This window comes from Aquarana catesbeiana, linkage group LG12, assembly GCF_042186555.1.
Source record: "Aquarana catesbeiana isolate 2022-GZ linkage group LG12, ASM4218655v1, whole genome shotgun sequence".
Taxonomy (NCBI): Eukaryota; Metazoa; Chordata; class Amphibia; order Anura; family Ranidae; genus Aquarana; species Aquarana catesbeiana.
The window spans coordinates 206946190-206962491 of NC_133335.1; the positions used below are offsets into that span (position 1 = coordinate 206946190).

General features: G+C 40.8%; 1 protein-coding gene across 2 annotated transcripts in view; it reads left to right on the top strand.

Moving 5' to 3' along the window:
- The first annotated feature begins 2873 nt into the window (after window positions 1-2873).
- Window positions 2874-16302, top strand: part of LOC141113455 (protein-glutamine gamma-glutamyltransferase E-like) — an 82427-nt gene continuing 68998 nt past the window's right edge. For both annotated transcript variants that reach the window (XM_073606554.1, XM_073606555.1), the window contains exon 1: window positions 2874-2975. In XM_073606554.1, coding sequence (XP_073462655.1) covers window positions 2954-2975 — 22 coding nt within the window. In that variant the 5' untranslated portion in view covers window positions 2874-2953. The remainder of the gene's footprint in view (window positions 2976-16302) is intronic.

The following is a 16302-nucleotide window of genomic DNA, read 5'->3' on the forward strand; positions in this document are numbered from 1 at the left end:
GGGTGAGTTCCAGGAGGAAGCGGTCGAGCGTGGATTCGGTGCGCTCTTCCTACTGCGAAGAACAGTGTAAAGTTATTGTTGTCAAAGGTATCCAGCAGCCACTGCTCTATATAAGCAGTCGGATTCCGCACCTCAATTCGTTCAGGCAGGCCTAATATCCTGTTGGTATTGCTTCCTTAATCAGTTCTCCATGTCATCAATTTGGCTGGCATTGTGTTGAACCACAACATTGGTAGCATTAATATCTCTCTTGGCCAGGCTCAGTTCATTTTCCAGGGAACTTACCCTGCCTCCCAGTGCAGAGGTGCGTTCCCTCACTTTCTAAACATTATGGTGATTGAGTGTCACATCTTCTCTCAGATGTTGAAACTGTGTAGTAAGTGCAACCAGTAAGCCTCGGTTCACACCAGAGGCGGCACGACTTGCAGGTCGCCTCACCGAGGCGACCTGCACACGACTGCCCGGGCGACTTGCAAAATGACTTCTGTATAGAAGTCTATGCAAGTCGCCCCAAGTCGCCCCCAAAGTCGTACAGGAACCTTTTTCTAAGTCGGAGCGACTTGTGTCGCTCCGATTAGAACGGTTCCATTGTACTGAATGGGGCGCTACTTGTCAGGCGACCTAGGTCGCCTGACAAGTCGTCCTAGTGTGAACCGAGCCTAAATGGTTACAACTCTGAACTGCCATAATGACATCCCTGAGAGTAGGCTCTGGAGGGGAATAATATAGAAAAGCTGGTGTCTGTGCTGCACAGTCTCCCTCTAATGCAGCAGGGTGCAAATTTCTCTCCTCTCCCTCAGGGGCGGCAGACATGGCTGTAATATAGACTCACTGGGGGGCAGTAGGTCTGGATCATCATGAGGACCCATGTCAGAGGTAGATGCATTGTGCATCTGTAGCTTCCTGGCTGTCACCAGAGCAAATTGCTCCAGTCTGCCAGCGGCCTCCTTGCTCCGATCCCTGGGAGTTCGAAGTGGAAGTGGGCAAGCACCATCTAGACTGCTTTGGTCCGGCACCCCAGCCTCTTCTTTATTCCTTTTTGTCATGGTCATGGTTATTCCTTTTTGTCATACCAATGGTTTGAAGAACATGTTCCACTTGCAGCTGTCTTACTCCTAGTAGGCATCCCGCTGGAGGTCATGATTTCATTGATATGCCTGTTTTTCACTTCCATCTTGTAAGTGTATTTAACCCTTCTTGATCATTAAAGGGTTTTATTACTGCACTTAGAAGTGCCTTCTTCTCTGTTTTGTTTTTCAAATATAGCATTTAGCAGACAAACTGAATGTGCTAATCAGGTACTGGAAGTTCAGAGTTCCCTAAATATATGGTCAAGGAGGCTCAGGTGTCAGCTACAGCATGGCCTTACTGCAGTACACAGCAGTGACCCCCAGATGGAGAAGGACCAGGATCGACCATTACCATTCTGTGTAGTGGGTCAGTATGGACCAATTTACAATAAGGCCCCCCTTTCGAAATCTGGTTTACAATATGTGCATCTCTACTCCCCCCCCCCCCCCTCCACACTACAATCTAGTCACATGTTTTTTTTTCCCACCTTGTACACTTCAGTTCCCAGTTCCCACTTACAATCCAGTCTTAATGTTCCCGTCTCATTTTCCTTAATTCAGTTCTACTGTCTCCTTTCTCTCATCCAAAGTTGGATCTTACTACTTCTTCTCTTCCTTCACAATCTAGTTTTTCTGTCTCTTTACCCCACACCCCTTCACAATCTACTCTCATTTCTCTTTTTACTCTTCTGTTCTAAAGGCTGGTCTAACTTTGCCATCTCCAAAATCCAGTTTTGCTGTCTCTTGCCTCCCCTCCCTCATTCACTTTTTGGTGTTATTGCCTTCTTTTTCCCCTTCACAATCTTGTTACACTGCCCTCTCTATTACCGCTCCCCAACTGTTGCTTCTTTCTCATTCTCTTTTACTATCCAGTCTTGCTTCTTCCCTTCTCTCCTTACTCTTCAATCCAATCCTGCTACTTGCAGTACCCCCTGGTCCACAACAGAGTCTCTGTGCTTTTACTTTGCTTCCATTGCATTGCTTCTTGTTGTATTGCCTTCTATCCTCCACTATGCAGCCATGTTGCTGCCTGTTCTACACCATTTGACTTTATTAGACTGCTACCTTCTCTATTATTCTTCCCCCACAGTTCCATTCCAATGTTTTTTCTCTCACCCCCCCTTCACTATTTGGCTCCACTGTCTCCTCTTTCTTTCCTCTCCACTATCTAGTCTTTCTGTGTCTTGTCTCCTCATGAGAAAATGGGAATCAAAACTGGTATAGTAAAAGTATTTGGGAATATATAAGATGCTTAATGTACTTGTTGTACTGTATATATAAGCGAATTTTATTGCAGAAGTGTGACTTTTTTGAGATGCAGGATTGGACAGGGTGATATAGCCACAAAACATGTTAGATGCCAGTGACTATAGGCTCAAAAACAACCAAACATAGTTGTTTAATAGGATTAAGGCCACAAAAAAAACAGTTTGTACTAGAAAATATGTGGCAGGTATATTCCTGCCCCATCTCAATCCTCCTGCAGAAGAGCACCTTAGGCAAGTGACTCTCCTGCTTCTGCCTCTGCCTGGTTCTGTTCAAAATTAAATAAATAAAGCGATTGGGAAACCCTCATATTGCGGGGTCGTAGTGCAAAGATATCACTAAAAGAGTCCCAAAGACCTATAATAACTAATGATAACTATTTAGGTAGCTAATAGGACATGCTGAAATGTAGCGTGCTACAATTGCTTTTGTCACTTACTTTGTGTACTTATACACTAGCAATAATTGCAGGAGCAAGTCAATATAACATTGTGATCCACCCAGCTAATTATAAATAAGAGTAATTAAAATCCAAGCAAGTATGTGTCACTATATAGGCTAGCTGTGATTACTCGAGTCACAATAGTCATAGACACCGAAGTATCAACACAGACATCATGGCTGGAAGCTTCTCATCAGGTATGTACAAGAGCCAAAATATTTTAACATGGGACAAACAACTAACTTTAGTTAACAAAGGGGAAGCAGTATTTGAAGTAATCTTAATTTTCAATTAAGACAGAATCCATTTCACCATCACTTACTGGAGCTCCTATTGAACAAAAAACTGAATTATTGAACATCAGTATCTGCTAGAATTTGTTAAGCGATGTGATATTCATTGGCATTGAAGAATCCAATTTACAGTTACTTTAGCGATTCTTATTGAACAAACAGCATGATTAGTTACACTTGAAAGACTAAATCCACCAAAAGCCTACATTTTAGATACCCCAGTAGGCTGAACCCATTGGTTGGCTTCTTATATCATGGATTGTCAGAGAGATGCCTCCTGCTACATTCTCAAAATTGTAAAAACATTTGTTAACTATACATTTAACTATCAAAAACGAAAATTGCTCATAATCAGTGTTGGGAACTTGGGTATAAATGTATTACCAACTTCCAATTCAGATCAACTCTAATTCAAATCGAAATGAATATATCACTTTTGAAAGGATTTAATTGTAAATTATACACTTCAAAGTAAGAGTATAAATCATGTATGCTTTCTAGACAGTATTTAATTAGTGTTCCGATAGATGTGTATGCCTTAGGGTTAAATTGGTAATGATTTAATGCATTTAGTCTTTTGTTAAGCATTGGTGGTTGGCATTGAGGTTACATTCACACCTCTGCTTTTGTCCTGTAGTAGATTAAAAAATTCTGCTTGCTGCATCTCAGGTTCGGTTTCCAACAAAATTTGATGTTCATAGGTATGAAACTTATGCATGTAAAAATCATTTGAAATGTACTATACTGCAAATTCACTTCATAAAAAAGTAGAAGTGTGAATGTAGCCCAAGGAGAGAATTAACCTTAAATAGACATTTATTTGCCTATTATGTTATATGAATATGCTGTAAGTAACGTGAACCATAAAGCCAGTTTATGTCTGCACTGCAAGCAGAGAAGTGATGGCTTAGACTTGGTCTTAAAGTTTGGTGAAACATAGTGATCCTGAGGAATTGTTTTGTAGTTGTAGATACCTCATAAATATGTTGTGTGTTGCCTAAAGCTGGCTTTTACACCTGTAGAATTTCATTTTAGGGGGAAAGTATAAAAATCACTTGTTCAACTGTTCAATGGTGCCTTCAAGGACTCGACTAATTTCAAGTGACTTTTTGTCATGCCATGTCAGTGTCTCAAATTTCATAAAATGATCAGTGCATTTATACATGCACATAACTTAAGTTAAGATTTTCTTAGCTGGGAGTTTATTCAATTATTCGAAATTCATTCCTTCCTATGAGATCTAACACCAGTGGCGGCGGGTGGTATATTTTTGGGGGAGGGGCGGCACCAAATCCACCCTGGGTGGTCGGTCTGTCAGTAGGGTCTGTACTTACCCCATCTAGGTCGCGGGCTATCTCCGGGGGGCAGGCGACGGCTTCACCCTGCGTCTCCTTCCTCCTCCTCCTCGGCGGACAATAGGATTGCTTCTCCTCTAGGCCAATCAGGTCTCAGGACCCACTTCCTGAGCCGGGATAGGCCAGGAGGAGAATCAGTAAGTCAATAGCCAATATTAATTTGCTATTGTCACACAACTGGGTGGGCTGGGGCGCAGTGCTCTGCGGCCCGAGCCCACCCTTTTTCAAAGCCTACTGCTCTAATCATGTGCTTCTAAAAAATAAAAAAAAAAACATTGAAATCCATGCCTCCTGTGTCCTGCATGTAGATTATTTTTATTCTTGTTGAATCATTCCTTTAACTCTTAGATAAGCAAACAGACATTCTGAAAACAACCTTTTTCATACAAAATTCTACAAGGCCAGCTTAGGCCCATTAGGCATCTGTTGTCTATGCCACTGACCATTTTTACAGCTATATTTTGCTCTGTAATTTGGTGTTAAAGAATAAGAGAAGTTTGAGTGACAAGTCCACAACAACTTTTCACTGAACTCAGCAACATTAGAGTGTAAGACTGGTCATAAATGGGCAAGTTCAGGGTTAATGTGCCACATGATGCCACATATGGACTGGGGATGGGCTAGAAGGAGGCCAGAAGAGCTTCCAACACTGGAATAGATTGTTCTCATTCTTGCAGATTTTGCAACAAGTTGGAAGATTTCGGTGAAAACAGATTGACCCTTCCCTCTTCTAACTGAAAAGAGATAAGGAAATGTAGAAAACACAAGTGACACAGCTATCAATTGTTCATAACTGTTGACTGAGTGAGTGCACGTTGTCTTGATTTAAAAGGTCAGCAGATACCTCCTGGGATCCTATCATAACCCTATGTTTTTATAATTTATTCAGCTACCCATTTAATTTACATACAAAATACAAGGTCTGGGTCATTTTCCATATTCAGCCCAATAATATATAAAATAGTTTTTCATTGTTTTGAAAGCTAGAGGGCTCTTCCCTGAAGAGAAAGGACTACATAAGGAGATATTTCTGTTGTCTAGTGTAATCTAAGGGGTTATGTACATTAATTGAGGTTTCCAATTAGCCGTCTTACTGCATAATTAAAAGGAAGACATGAGGTAGGGTCCTATTCCTATTCTTTCCAATTGGGTGTTTTTCTGTCTTGTTACATCCATTCCTTGTGGGATAGCACAGAAAATGGGTGCAGCAAATCAAAAATGGTAATGAGCTCACTATTGGAATCAGTGATGGGTATAGCATTCAGCTCCCTGAAGTACTTCTCACTTCAGCCGCTTAGCAAGCACTAAGCTTTGAATGCCTTTCTTTATCAAACCTCTGCTACATTATATAATTGCAATAATAATTAATTCAATAATAATTCAAATTCAAAAACAATCTAATTTAAAGAATTTCAACAAATGGTATGGTGAGGTTTATATTGGATTCTATAACTAATTTCTGCCTGAACATGCTAATAGCCTGACTCTATCTTGAATTTATTGAGTCACAGTCTCCAGAACAAGCATACAGCCAGTTTAGTAAGGGTAAAGTCATAATGTCCAATCTTCCTACTTATTCCTAGTCAGTGATGCAGAAAGTATTGAAGCCACTGGATCAGCATGACTGCAAGGTCAGAAGTGAGGTCAGCAGTGGCAGCCTATCTCCATAGGCACAATTTTACCATAGAGTTCTTTTGAGTAGTTTATCCTCTGTATGCCTCACTGCTACTGCTTATATTTGATTGTACCTTATAAACTGAAAACATTGGAGATCTATGGATTATATGGCTTCTAGGAATACAATGGAGCATTGATCTGCTATGGTTATGCGAAGTGGCATTTTACGGTGGACTGTAACCTGCAATAGAAAAAAACGCCGTCTTTCTTGAGAATCCTTCTATTATACATACTTATGACTTATTTTTGCTGTTTTTTGACTACCAATATGTTTCCACTAATGTAAAGACAATCTATATCAATTTAAATGATACATGGATTACATATACTGAAAATTGCTTCATTGGTGGTACACCTGGTATTCCACAATGTACAGAGAATGCTATTAAAAGAAACCCTATTGTATTTTTACAAGTCTTCCGCACTGGACACTCCCAGAAGTGTTGGATATCTGTGCCCCCCCCCCCCCCCCCCCCAATGGTATGTGGTTCTTTCCTGTGACTCCTACTCCACTACTGAGTCTTGTAGTAAGGTAGGGGCTGCGGGAAGGAGCCATGCCATGCAGTGGGGAAAACTGGCTTCCAAGACAAATATCAACAACACAAATGTCAAATGCTGGAAAGACTGACAGAGACTGCATTGCTAGAATGACTTAAGGTCAGAGACATGATGAGAGACTAGCTCTTTCCTTGTAGGAATTGCTTCAAGGACAGGCTTTATAATCTTTTTCCTGTTAATAATATGGCTCTCATTTCACTGACCAGGCTGGTAAAATCCTGGCCAGGTGGAAGCACTAATACCATTATTATATAGCAAAACTGATGACAATAAGAAAAATTAGATATACACATATATTTGTTTCATTCTTTCATTCTAATGAAGTCTACGATTCAGACCATTGCGATGTTAAACATTTACATGTTTGTAGGTCTTGTGTACTATACAGCACTCACATGCTTGGGCAGGCATAATCTGCCAGCTAGAAAGTCTGGTGTGTCTTTGAGCTATTTAGCCAATGAGAGCTTCTGTGAGTTGTTTGGCATCTATTACATCAGGGTTTATTAAAATAAGAACTCTCACAGCAATGCAAAGTAATAATTAGCTTTTTTCCTTGCTACTTAAAGTACATCTGAAGGCTCCATTTTCTTCCCTTTAAAATGACCCGTGTGTTATTTTCCTGTTTGCATGTTGGCAGATACTACCAGGTGGGGTGGGAGGGATTGAGTAGCTCTTGGATCAAATTTTTCTATGATAGGTAAACATTACAGTAGCCCAGTAGGTGGATTTGGACAAGGCCATCCTCTGACTGATAAGCTAGAGACTTGGGAATCAACAATGAGCAGCAGGGTGAACTTAAAAAGCAAAGACAAAACACAGATTCCTGTACACAACACAAGCAATGTTGATGCAGGGATCTCCCCCACTGTTCTATTGCATTCTGACAGGGAGGATTCCCCCCTCTGTCAGATCAGCTCTGCAGCCGTTGGCTGCAAGCACTAATCGAATGCTAGTTTTCCCAGCAGAACTGTTCGACAGAAGCCGGTTGTTAAAACGGCTTCTGTTGAATAGACAGTGGTACCCACGTATCGAAATTCATCCCGTATCTGCTGAACCAGCTGACTTTCAATATGTGTATACCCAGCATTAGACTGCCACCACTGTAGCAAAGACTCCTGAAGGATCTGTTGGATTTTTCCAGGCCTAGATATTTTGTACTACAGCCGCCCCAAACACTTGCTGACCCATTAGTGGCAACCGAAATACAGATATTCAGCACATCATTTTTTTTTGCAGATTTTATTACCACAAATGTCTAAGGCAACCTTTTTTTTAAGTTGCTCTAAAGTTTTAGGCTCAGTTCACATATGAGCCACATGCGGCTCACAGCAGGGGTCCTGTGCATGCTGTTTCACCATTTCAGGTCCGATTTGAGCCCACATTTTAGGCTGAACTCAGACCTGAAATGGACCAAAAGACACACAGCATTTTTGTGCAAAATGCGGAGATATGTGAAGCAGGTCCATAGAGAGCCGGTCAAAATCTCCTGCTATTGCGAATTGGAACCTGCATCCAATTCACAATTGTGTGAACCCATCCTTATGCCCCGTACACACGGTCGGATTTTCCGACGGAAAATGTGTGATAGGACCTTGTTGTCGGAAATTCCGACCGTGTGTTGGCTCCATCACACATTTTCCATTGGATTTTCCGACACACAAAGTTTGAGAGCAGGATATAAAATTTTCCAACAACAAAATCCGTTGTCGGAAATTCCGATCGTGTGTACACAAATCAGACGGACAAAGTGCTACATATGCTCAGAATAAATAAAGAGATGAAAGCTATTGGCTACTGCCCCATTTATAGTCCCGACGTACGTGTTTTACGTCACCGCGTTCAGAACGATCGGATTTTCCGACAACTTTGTGTGACCGTGTGTATGCAAGACAAGTTTGAGCCAACATCCGTCGGAAAAAATCCCAGAATTTTGTTGTCGGAATGTCCGAACAAAGTCGGACCGTGTGTACGGGGCATTAGGGTTTTTATTCTTAATGCATTCTCTGCATTAAGGTAAAAAACCTTCTGTGCTGCAATTGCCCAGCGAGACCCCACTTATACTTGCCTGAGCTGAATTTGGATCCAGTGATGTGCACAAGAGCAGCATCTGTCCTGGTTCTGTCCCTCCTCATTAGACAGATGGATAGCAGTGGGAGCCAGTGGCCAATGAAACTCTGTAATGACGGAGTGGGGGCGAGGCACACTGTCTGTGTCAATGGTCGCAGACAAGATGGCTCAGGAGGGAGCCCACACAAGTGCCCCCATAGGAAGCAGCTTCCTATGGGGGTACGCGCCGAAGAGGAGGAGCCAGGAGCACTGGTGGAGGGACACCAGAAGAGGATCTGGGCCGCTCTGTGCAAACCCATTGCACAGAGCACGTAAGTATACCCTGTTTGTTATTTTAAAAGAAAAAAAAAAACCTAAGTTTTAATGTTACTTTAACATCTTTACCATGGAGGAACCATTGAAATAATTTTTAGGTTTGGTTTTCAGGATGCCCCTACTATAATATTTTATCTATAGGCCATGACACATTAGCATGATCAATAAGTTGTGTAAAGTTTTAAATAAAACAATAAGAAATGTGGCATAGCTATTTGACACTCAGAGAGGGTAATGCTACAAAACCCCCTGCTCTATACCATAATATCAGTCTTAATATAAAACAAATAATATTAATGGCCAAATATAAAATGTAGACTATAAGAAGTATAGTGTCCTTTTATACTAGTGGTTTGTGGAAAAGTACCCTTTACATTGGTGGTGAAAATCCCTTACAGTGTAGAGGCATTACCTTACATTTGATGCCGGTAAAAATATCCCCCAATACATTGATGGCCAGTGTAGAAAGGAGATGAATCTGCAACTACCCAAGGAACGCCTAAAAACCTCTGGAGGAAACTTGGTTGAGAAAGCTTGGTCCAAGGGATAGAGTATTAGCTTAACAGGATACCCCAAAACAGCAACAAAATTCCATCCATTCAGTAGTTTCTTGTAGTATTCCTGACCTCAATTCAGGATAGGTAGATCCGATGGACACATACCTTTAGCCCACGTTCAAATTGGGCCGATTTGGCATGCGATTTGACTATTGCCGGCAGTGGCACCGTCCGAAATGTAGCACTACTTTTGACGACTTCAGGGGTAATTTGAATAGACATCTGCGCATGAACTCTCACAGATGTTTGTCACTACTGCACTCAGGCCTTCTTCAGTCCTTTCAGTTTGTGCAATGTATTACACAAACAATTTATCCCTTCAAGTCTATGAAATATTTTAGACAATCTGCAGTAAGAATGGAGACAAACATGTTCACAGCTCAGTTAGTGCAATAAAGGATCACAGCATTAATGGTACCATGTCTAAAAGAATTAACAGTTACTTTTCCCATCTCCACATCAATCATTTGATTGGTCGTATCCTTTAAGAAAACACATTTTAAACAACTGAATACACGACCACTACCATGTATTTTTTTTTGTGTTTCCTTTTTATATAGAACCTTTAAAGTTTGGAATTGTAGTAGTCTTTTTCACTAGCTATTACATATTACTCACATATAAACACCATTAAACCCTATTTTACATCATAAATCACATATCATTTAATCTGCATACTGTGACTAACTTTACGACATCCCAAACAAATACTCAGTAAATGTAATTTATTCTATTACTCATTTATAAAGTGGAAGTATCAATCTGTCAGAGTTTTGAGTCTATAATAAAGGTGCATCCTTGATACTTCCAGCAGGTTTCATAAACAGGTACACGGAGGTTGGAGATCTGCCTGCTGACACTTTAATCTGTTAGGCACACCAGTATGCCAACAACAGAGCTCTTTTCCAGCGATAAACCTACACCATGCTAACTGACCAAAGGCCTAGAAACTATAAGCATATAGGTGTCCTTTTATGAAACTGCGGTAAAATACCGCGATTCAGTTCTCAGGCATTCTCAGAGGAGATCGCTCTCCTCTGAGTGCCTGTTTATGAAGGTCTGTAGATCGCTTCTCATGTTGAGTTGAGGAGCGATCTACAAATGCTGGGAACTCCTGAGAATGGCTCCTCTCACTGTAATCTGGCGTGATGTAGCGGGATTACAGTATGAGGAACCATAAAATACAAAAGTGTAACACGAATCGGCACACATTATTCCCCAACATATTAATAAAATAATAAAGTTAAATTCCCCCTACACAATATACATTAACCTAGTTATAAAAAAAACATTGTTTTTATCAATATTTAAAGATCATACATGTCCCTATTTAAATGTGAATGGTGTATAGTAAATGAATGTAATGCACATATGTAATGCAGCTATACACCATTCATATAAATGCAAAATACATTTATAATCATTAAAAAAATAATTTTAATAAAGTATACAAGTATAAATATTTATTAATAAATTAAAATAAAATATATTTCATAATTGATAAACATAAAATTTGATAAACTGGTGCAATGCGAGAACACTGCGAATCCCGCATCGCACCGACTCGCATGTCAGTTCACATTGCCATATGCGAATCGCTGGGGAGTGTCAATACATTGTTAACGACACCCCCAGTTTAGCTTGCATATTGCACTGCGAACTGACAGTCCGGACATGAATCGGATCGCATATGTGTGAACACACATGCGATCCGATTCTGGTCCGAACAGAAAAAAGGGTCCTGTGCGTGTTTGCATTGAATGCGGTGCGATATCAGCCATACTATCTGTACGGCTGATATCGCACCGCACAGACATCGCATGTAATGTGAATGGCAGTGTGCTGCGAATTACATGCGATGCCTGTGCGATGTCCGGCATCGCACAAGTGTGAACTGGGCCTAAAATTTAACAACACCCCCAAATCAGTTCGCAAATCGCAGTGCGATCTGCAAACTCGGACAGTAATCGAATCGCATGGTTGTGAACACCCATGCGATCCGATTCTGCTGTGGACCAAAAAAAGGGTCCTGTAAGAGTTTGGTCCGAGTGCAATGCAAATTCAGCAATACTATTTGTATGGCTGAAATCGCATCGCACAGAGATCGGATGTGATTTTGCACTGCAGTGCGGTGCGAATCACATCCGATCTCGGACACCGCAACAGTGGGAACTGGCACCAAATCATATTGCATTTGCACCAAAATGGTACAGGACCCTTTATTTGGTCCGCACTAGAATCGGATCGCATGGGTGTGATCCGATTCCTGCACAATTACATAGTTCGCACTGCGATCTGTGAAATGATCTGGGGGTGTCATTAACTTTACATTGACACCCGCAGTGGTGCGCAGATGTCAATGTAGGTGCGATGTGAAAACCCACACAGGAATCACGCTGGTTCACGCATCGCACAAGTGTGAACCCAGTCAGAGACGTGAACATCTAAAAAAAATATCTATCTATCTATCTATTTATATATATATATATATATATATATATATATATATATATATATATATATATATATATAGCTATATATCTATCTATATCTATATATAGATTATATATATATATATATATGTATATATATATATATATATATATATATATATATATATATGTATCTATATATATAATATATATACACACTATAAATTCCTATCCTGCTGGTTTTGCGTTGTGTAATGGTGGGGAAGTTGTACTATGACTGTTTGGTGAAAGAAAGAAGTCAAAAGACTTCTTGCTTTCTCCAGAATATCAGCCAGTTTTACGCTTCTCACTCTGATTCTCCACTTCTGAAATGGTGAATCAGAAAGTGAGAATTCTGTCACAGATCGCCAGTGAGGTGCTGAGATCGCACCTTCATAAACTGGCCGTTTCTGTGACAATCAGTTACAGATTCTCACTGTGCTGAGATAATCAGCGGAGAACATGTTCTCCGCTGATTATCTCAGTTTCATAAACTGGTAATGACCTGAGATCAGCGGTGAGACTCGGGATCGCCGCTGATCTCAGTTTCATAAAAGGACACCATAGTAACAATCTGGGTCTTCTTCCCTTTGAATATTGGTGTTATCAATTATTAGCTCTTGGGAAATATTCAGCTCTTTTGCTATTGCTGACAAATAATTAAAGTATACTCAAAGGCCAATTTATTTTTTAGTTTTGGTTAGAGAGGAGAGAGATTAGAACACCTGTCAGGTTTTTATTGCTGTCTGTATCCCCATTATGGAGGTTCACCACCCCAATGTGTCCTGTTCACCGTTATCAGCAAAAGCGAAAGAACAATAATAGACCAGAAATCTTCCAATGGGGACACTAGTTCTGGTGACAACCAGGGATTTCCTCACTTTGAAGTGATGTATTCTCACTTCCTGTTGTGGCTATGGGACATGAAGTAAAGGGAAATTGGGACACAGAGGGCAAATAAAAAAAACAAAACAAAACTTGACAAGGTGTTTGAACCTTCCCTTACTCTATAAAAAAAAAAAGTTTTACTTTTAGTTTGACTTTAACTCCATAACATCCATACATAGGGTACCTATTAAAGCCTAACTCCAGACCCTATTTTTGTTATAGTTTTGGGTAAGGTATTTATTCCTGTATTTGATCCCATTAGGGAGATTTTACTTCACTTCTTGTCCCTCTGTCACCCCTACAAGAAATAGAGGACGTGGTCGTCGCTGGAACAGGAAGGCATGGACAGCAATAAAAACAGAAATGTAATCCTTTCCTCACTTTATGAATATGTTTTTCTTTTTTATCTCTGTCCCCTTTGGATAAATTTCACATCACTTCCTGTACTGACAGAAAGTCATGTGGAAATCATCACAACAGGGATACAGAAGGCACAAAAAAAAAACAACAGAGGTTCTAACTCTTGCATATAGCAGGGAAGTGGTGCTTGGGTCTGGAAGAGCTTCCATGGAGCACTAAAAACTTGTCCCAGTGGGATTAATTTTTACTTTTGTATTCTTAAAGCAAATTTTCACCCCAAAAACAAATTATTTGAACTTAGCTCCAGCCTCTCCCTCTCCCACAATCAGATAACATTTTTGGGGATTTTTTAAGTGCTTTTGACTTTTTTGTATTTTAGAGCAGCACTTCCTTCTTTCTCACCAAGGCCAAGACCAAGAATGATGTTGCACTTGATTCCAAGCATAAGCAAATGTGGGCAAAGACCTTTGGCACATTGGTTCATAGGTTGGTTTTCCACTTACATGCAGGAAGACGTGCATAGTTATGCAGGTCCCAAATAGTTGAGTGTCTATGCATGTGTGGGGAAACGTGCAGATGTGCCAGGTCCAAATGCCAGACAGAGCCATTTAGCACGTCTGCACACATGCCAGTCTTTCAAATATGGCGGTGACGGTGAGGAGAGGGGGGCAGGCATTACAGGGATTGACGTTACTCTAACTAAAAAAAAGTATCTTCCATTGCTCTCAGCCCCCTCCAAATTCCTTTTTTTAGAGGATAGCTACATTCATTCTCCATGGTCCCACTATATATACAAAAGTAGCCACCATCCACCCTCACTTGCTCTCTCCTGAGATAGACTAGAGCAGTGTTTTTCAACCTTTTTTCTGTAAAGGCACCCATTAAAATTCTGCACAATCTTGAGGCACCCCATTCTAAAATATATTAAACATTACATTATATTATGCATTAAACTAATAGTTTTACATATCAGTATCCACACACGTAAGACACCCAACACTGGAGGTGATTTTTTCCTCCACCTTTGCACATTGGTACTGACTACTATTCCAGACTTTCTCTTCTCCCCCAGTTTCTCTCCCTCATTTTGCTAATGCGACCCCAAAGCTGACAGAGAGTAGCAGGAAAGAGACAAACAAGGATGCCGTCAGGCACCCATTGTCCTCATTATCAATATATTGGGTCATCGGTTGTTAGGATGCCGGCAGCTGGCCTGCATGGTGCTAAAGTTTGTAATTCTGCACAACAAAAACTTGTGGCTTTGTGTATTAGGCAGGCGTGATTCCCCCACTTGTTTGTTGACAATTTTGGAGCAGTTTTAGGAACCCAGATGGCATCTCAGGGTGTCGTGGAACCCTGTTTGAAAAAGATTGGCGTAATACAACACAAGAAATTCATGTTGCCTCTTGATAGGCATTGCCTTGCCCTGAATGTGGTGCTTCTCCCAGAGAAAGTAGTTTCTTTATCTATGACCTTGTACATTTTCCCACCAGATATTTTGGAAAATTGGGAACAATTTTTAGGTGCTTTGCCAAGGCACCCCTGAAGAATACAGAAGTCACCCCAGGGTGCCATGACACTCTGGTTGAAAAAGGCTGGACTAGAGCAAATAAGTAGTTGATGTCTATGGATTCTTTTTGGAGAATATGGATATCTATTAGGGTCACTTTAACAATGACAGGATAGAGAGGGGAAGCCTTGGGCCATGTTGTGAGTGTGGAAGTTCAAGAGAAAGAGGATGAGATGTAGAAGGCTATTCTGTAACGTTGAAGACATTTCGTGTTCATCCAAACAGCTTCTTCAGTTTAAGGGTATGTTCACACCAGTTTCTGTGTGACAACACAACTGGTGTGTGGTGGAAAGCAGCGGAATTGCTGCAGTGCCAATACGCCAGCCGCGGCACCTCACACTGATCACTTTTTTTTTAATTACCTTGATTGAAAGGTCATACAGCGACATTTCATTAAGATCCATTGGCCCCCACTTGGTGTGAAAATTACCCCACATTGCTCTGTGCTAGAAAAGAATGGCACTGCGCTGGAATAACCATCCAACTCACCATCCAATCTCACCGCACATGATGTGAACATGCTTTCAATGAGTGTCAGGAACATACCCCAGAATTTAGAGCCACAAAGGTATCTAAGTCAACTCAACACAGTCACCATGAAATAAGTTAAAGTAGATCACTGCACTGATACCCTCATCTAAATGATGTATTCATGTATTTCCCCTATGATCCCCCACCTGGAAGATATATAACACTTGATTTGTAGCATTCGTTAATACATGGTTTAATTATATACCTCAGTTCTCCTGATGAAACAGAACACAAGATCTGAGAAATGCATCACGTTAAGCCGCTTTCTGTTCCAAGGCATGAATCAGCTGTGTTTTAAAGGATATATGATTCATTACCTGGATTAATGGTGGTTGTTATCCATCCTTATTTCATTTTTATATGCTGTGATAATGTAAACTGAGCAGAGGTTGTGGAGAGTGGCTTTAGAGGTATTTTGTCGTTTTGAAATCGTATTATTAAAGCAGTATTAAACCCAAACGCACACATTTATTATATTACAGCTTACCAATTCTAATGCCTCGTACACACGGTCGGACTTTACGGCAGACTTTGCCCGGCGGACTTTTCGACGGACTTTACGACGGACTTTCTGAATGAACGGACTTGCCTACACACAATCCACCAAAGTCCGTCGAATTTGTACGTGATGACGTACGACCGGACTAAAACAAGGAAGTTCATAGCCAGTAGCCAATAGCTGCCCTAGCGTGGCTTTTTGTCCGTCGAACTAGCATACAGATGAGCGGACTTTTCGACCAGACTCGATTTCGAAGGAATGATTTAAAACATGTTTCAAATCTAAGTCCGTCCAACTTTTGAGAAAACAAAGTCCGCTTGAGCCCACACACGATCGAATTGTCCGACGAAATCCCGTCCGCCGGGCAAAGTCTGCCGTAAAGT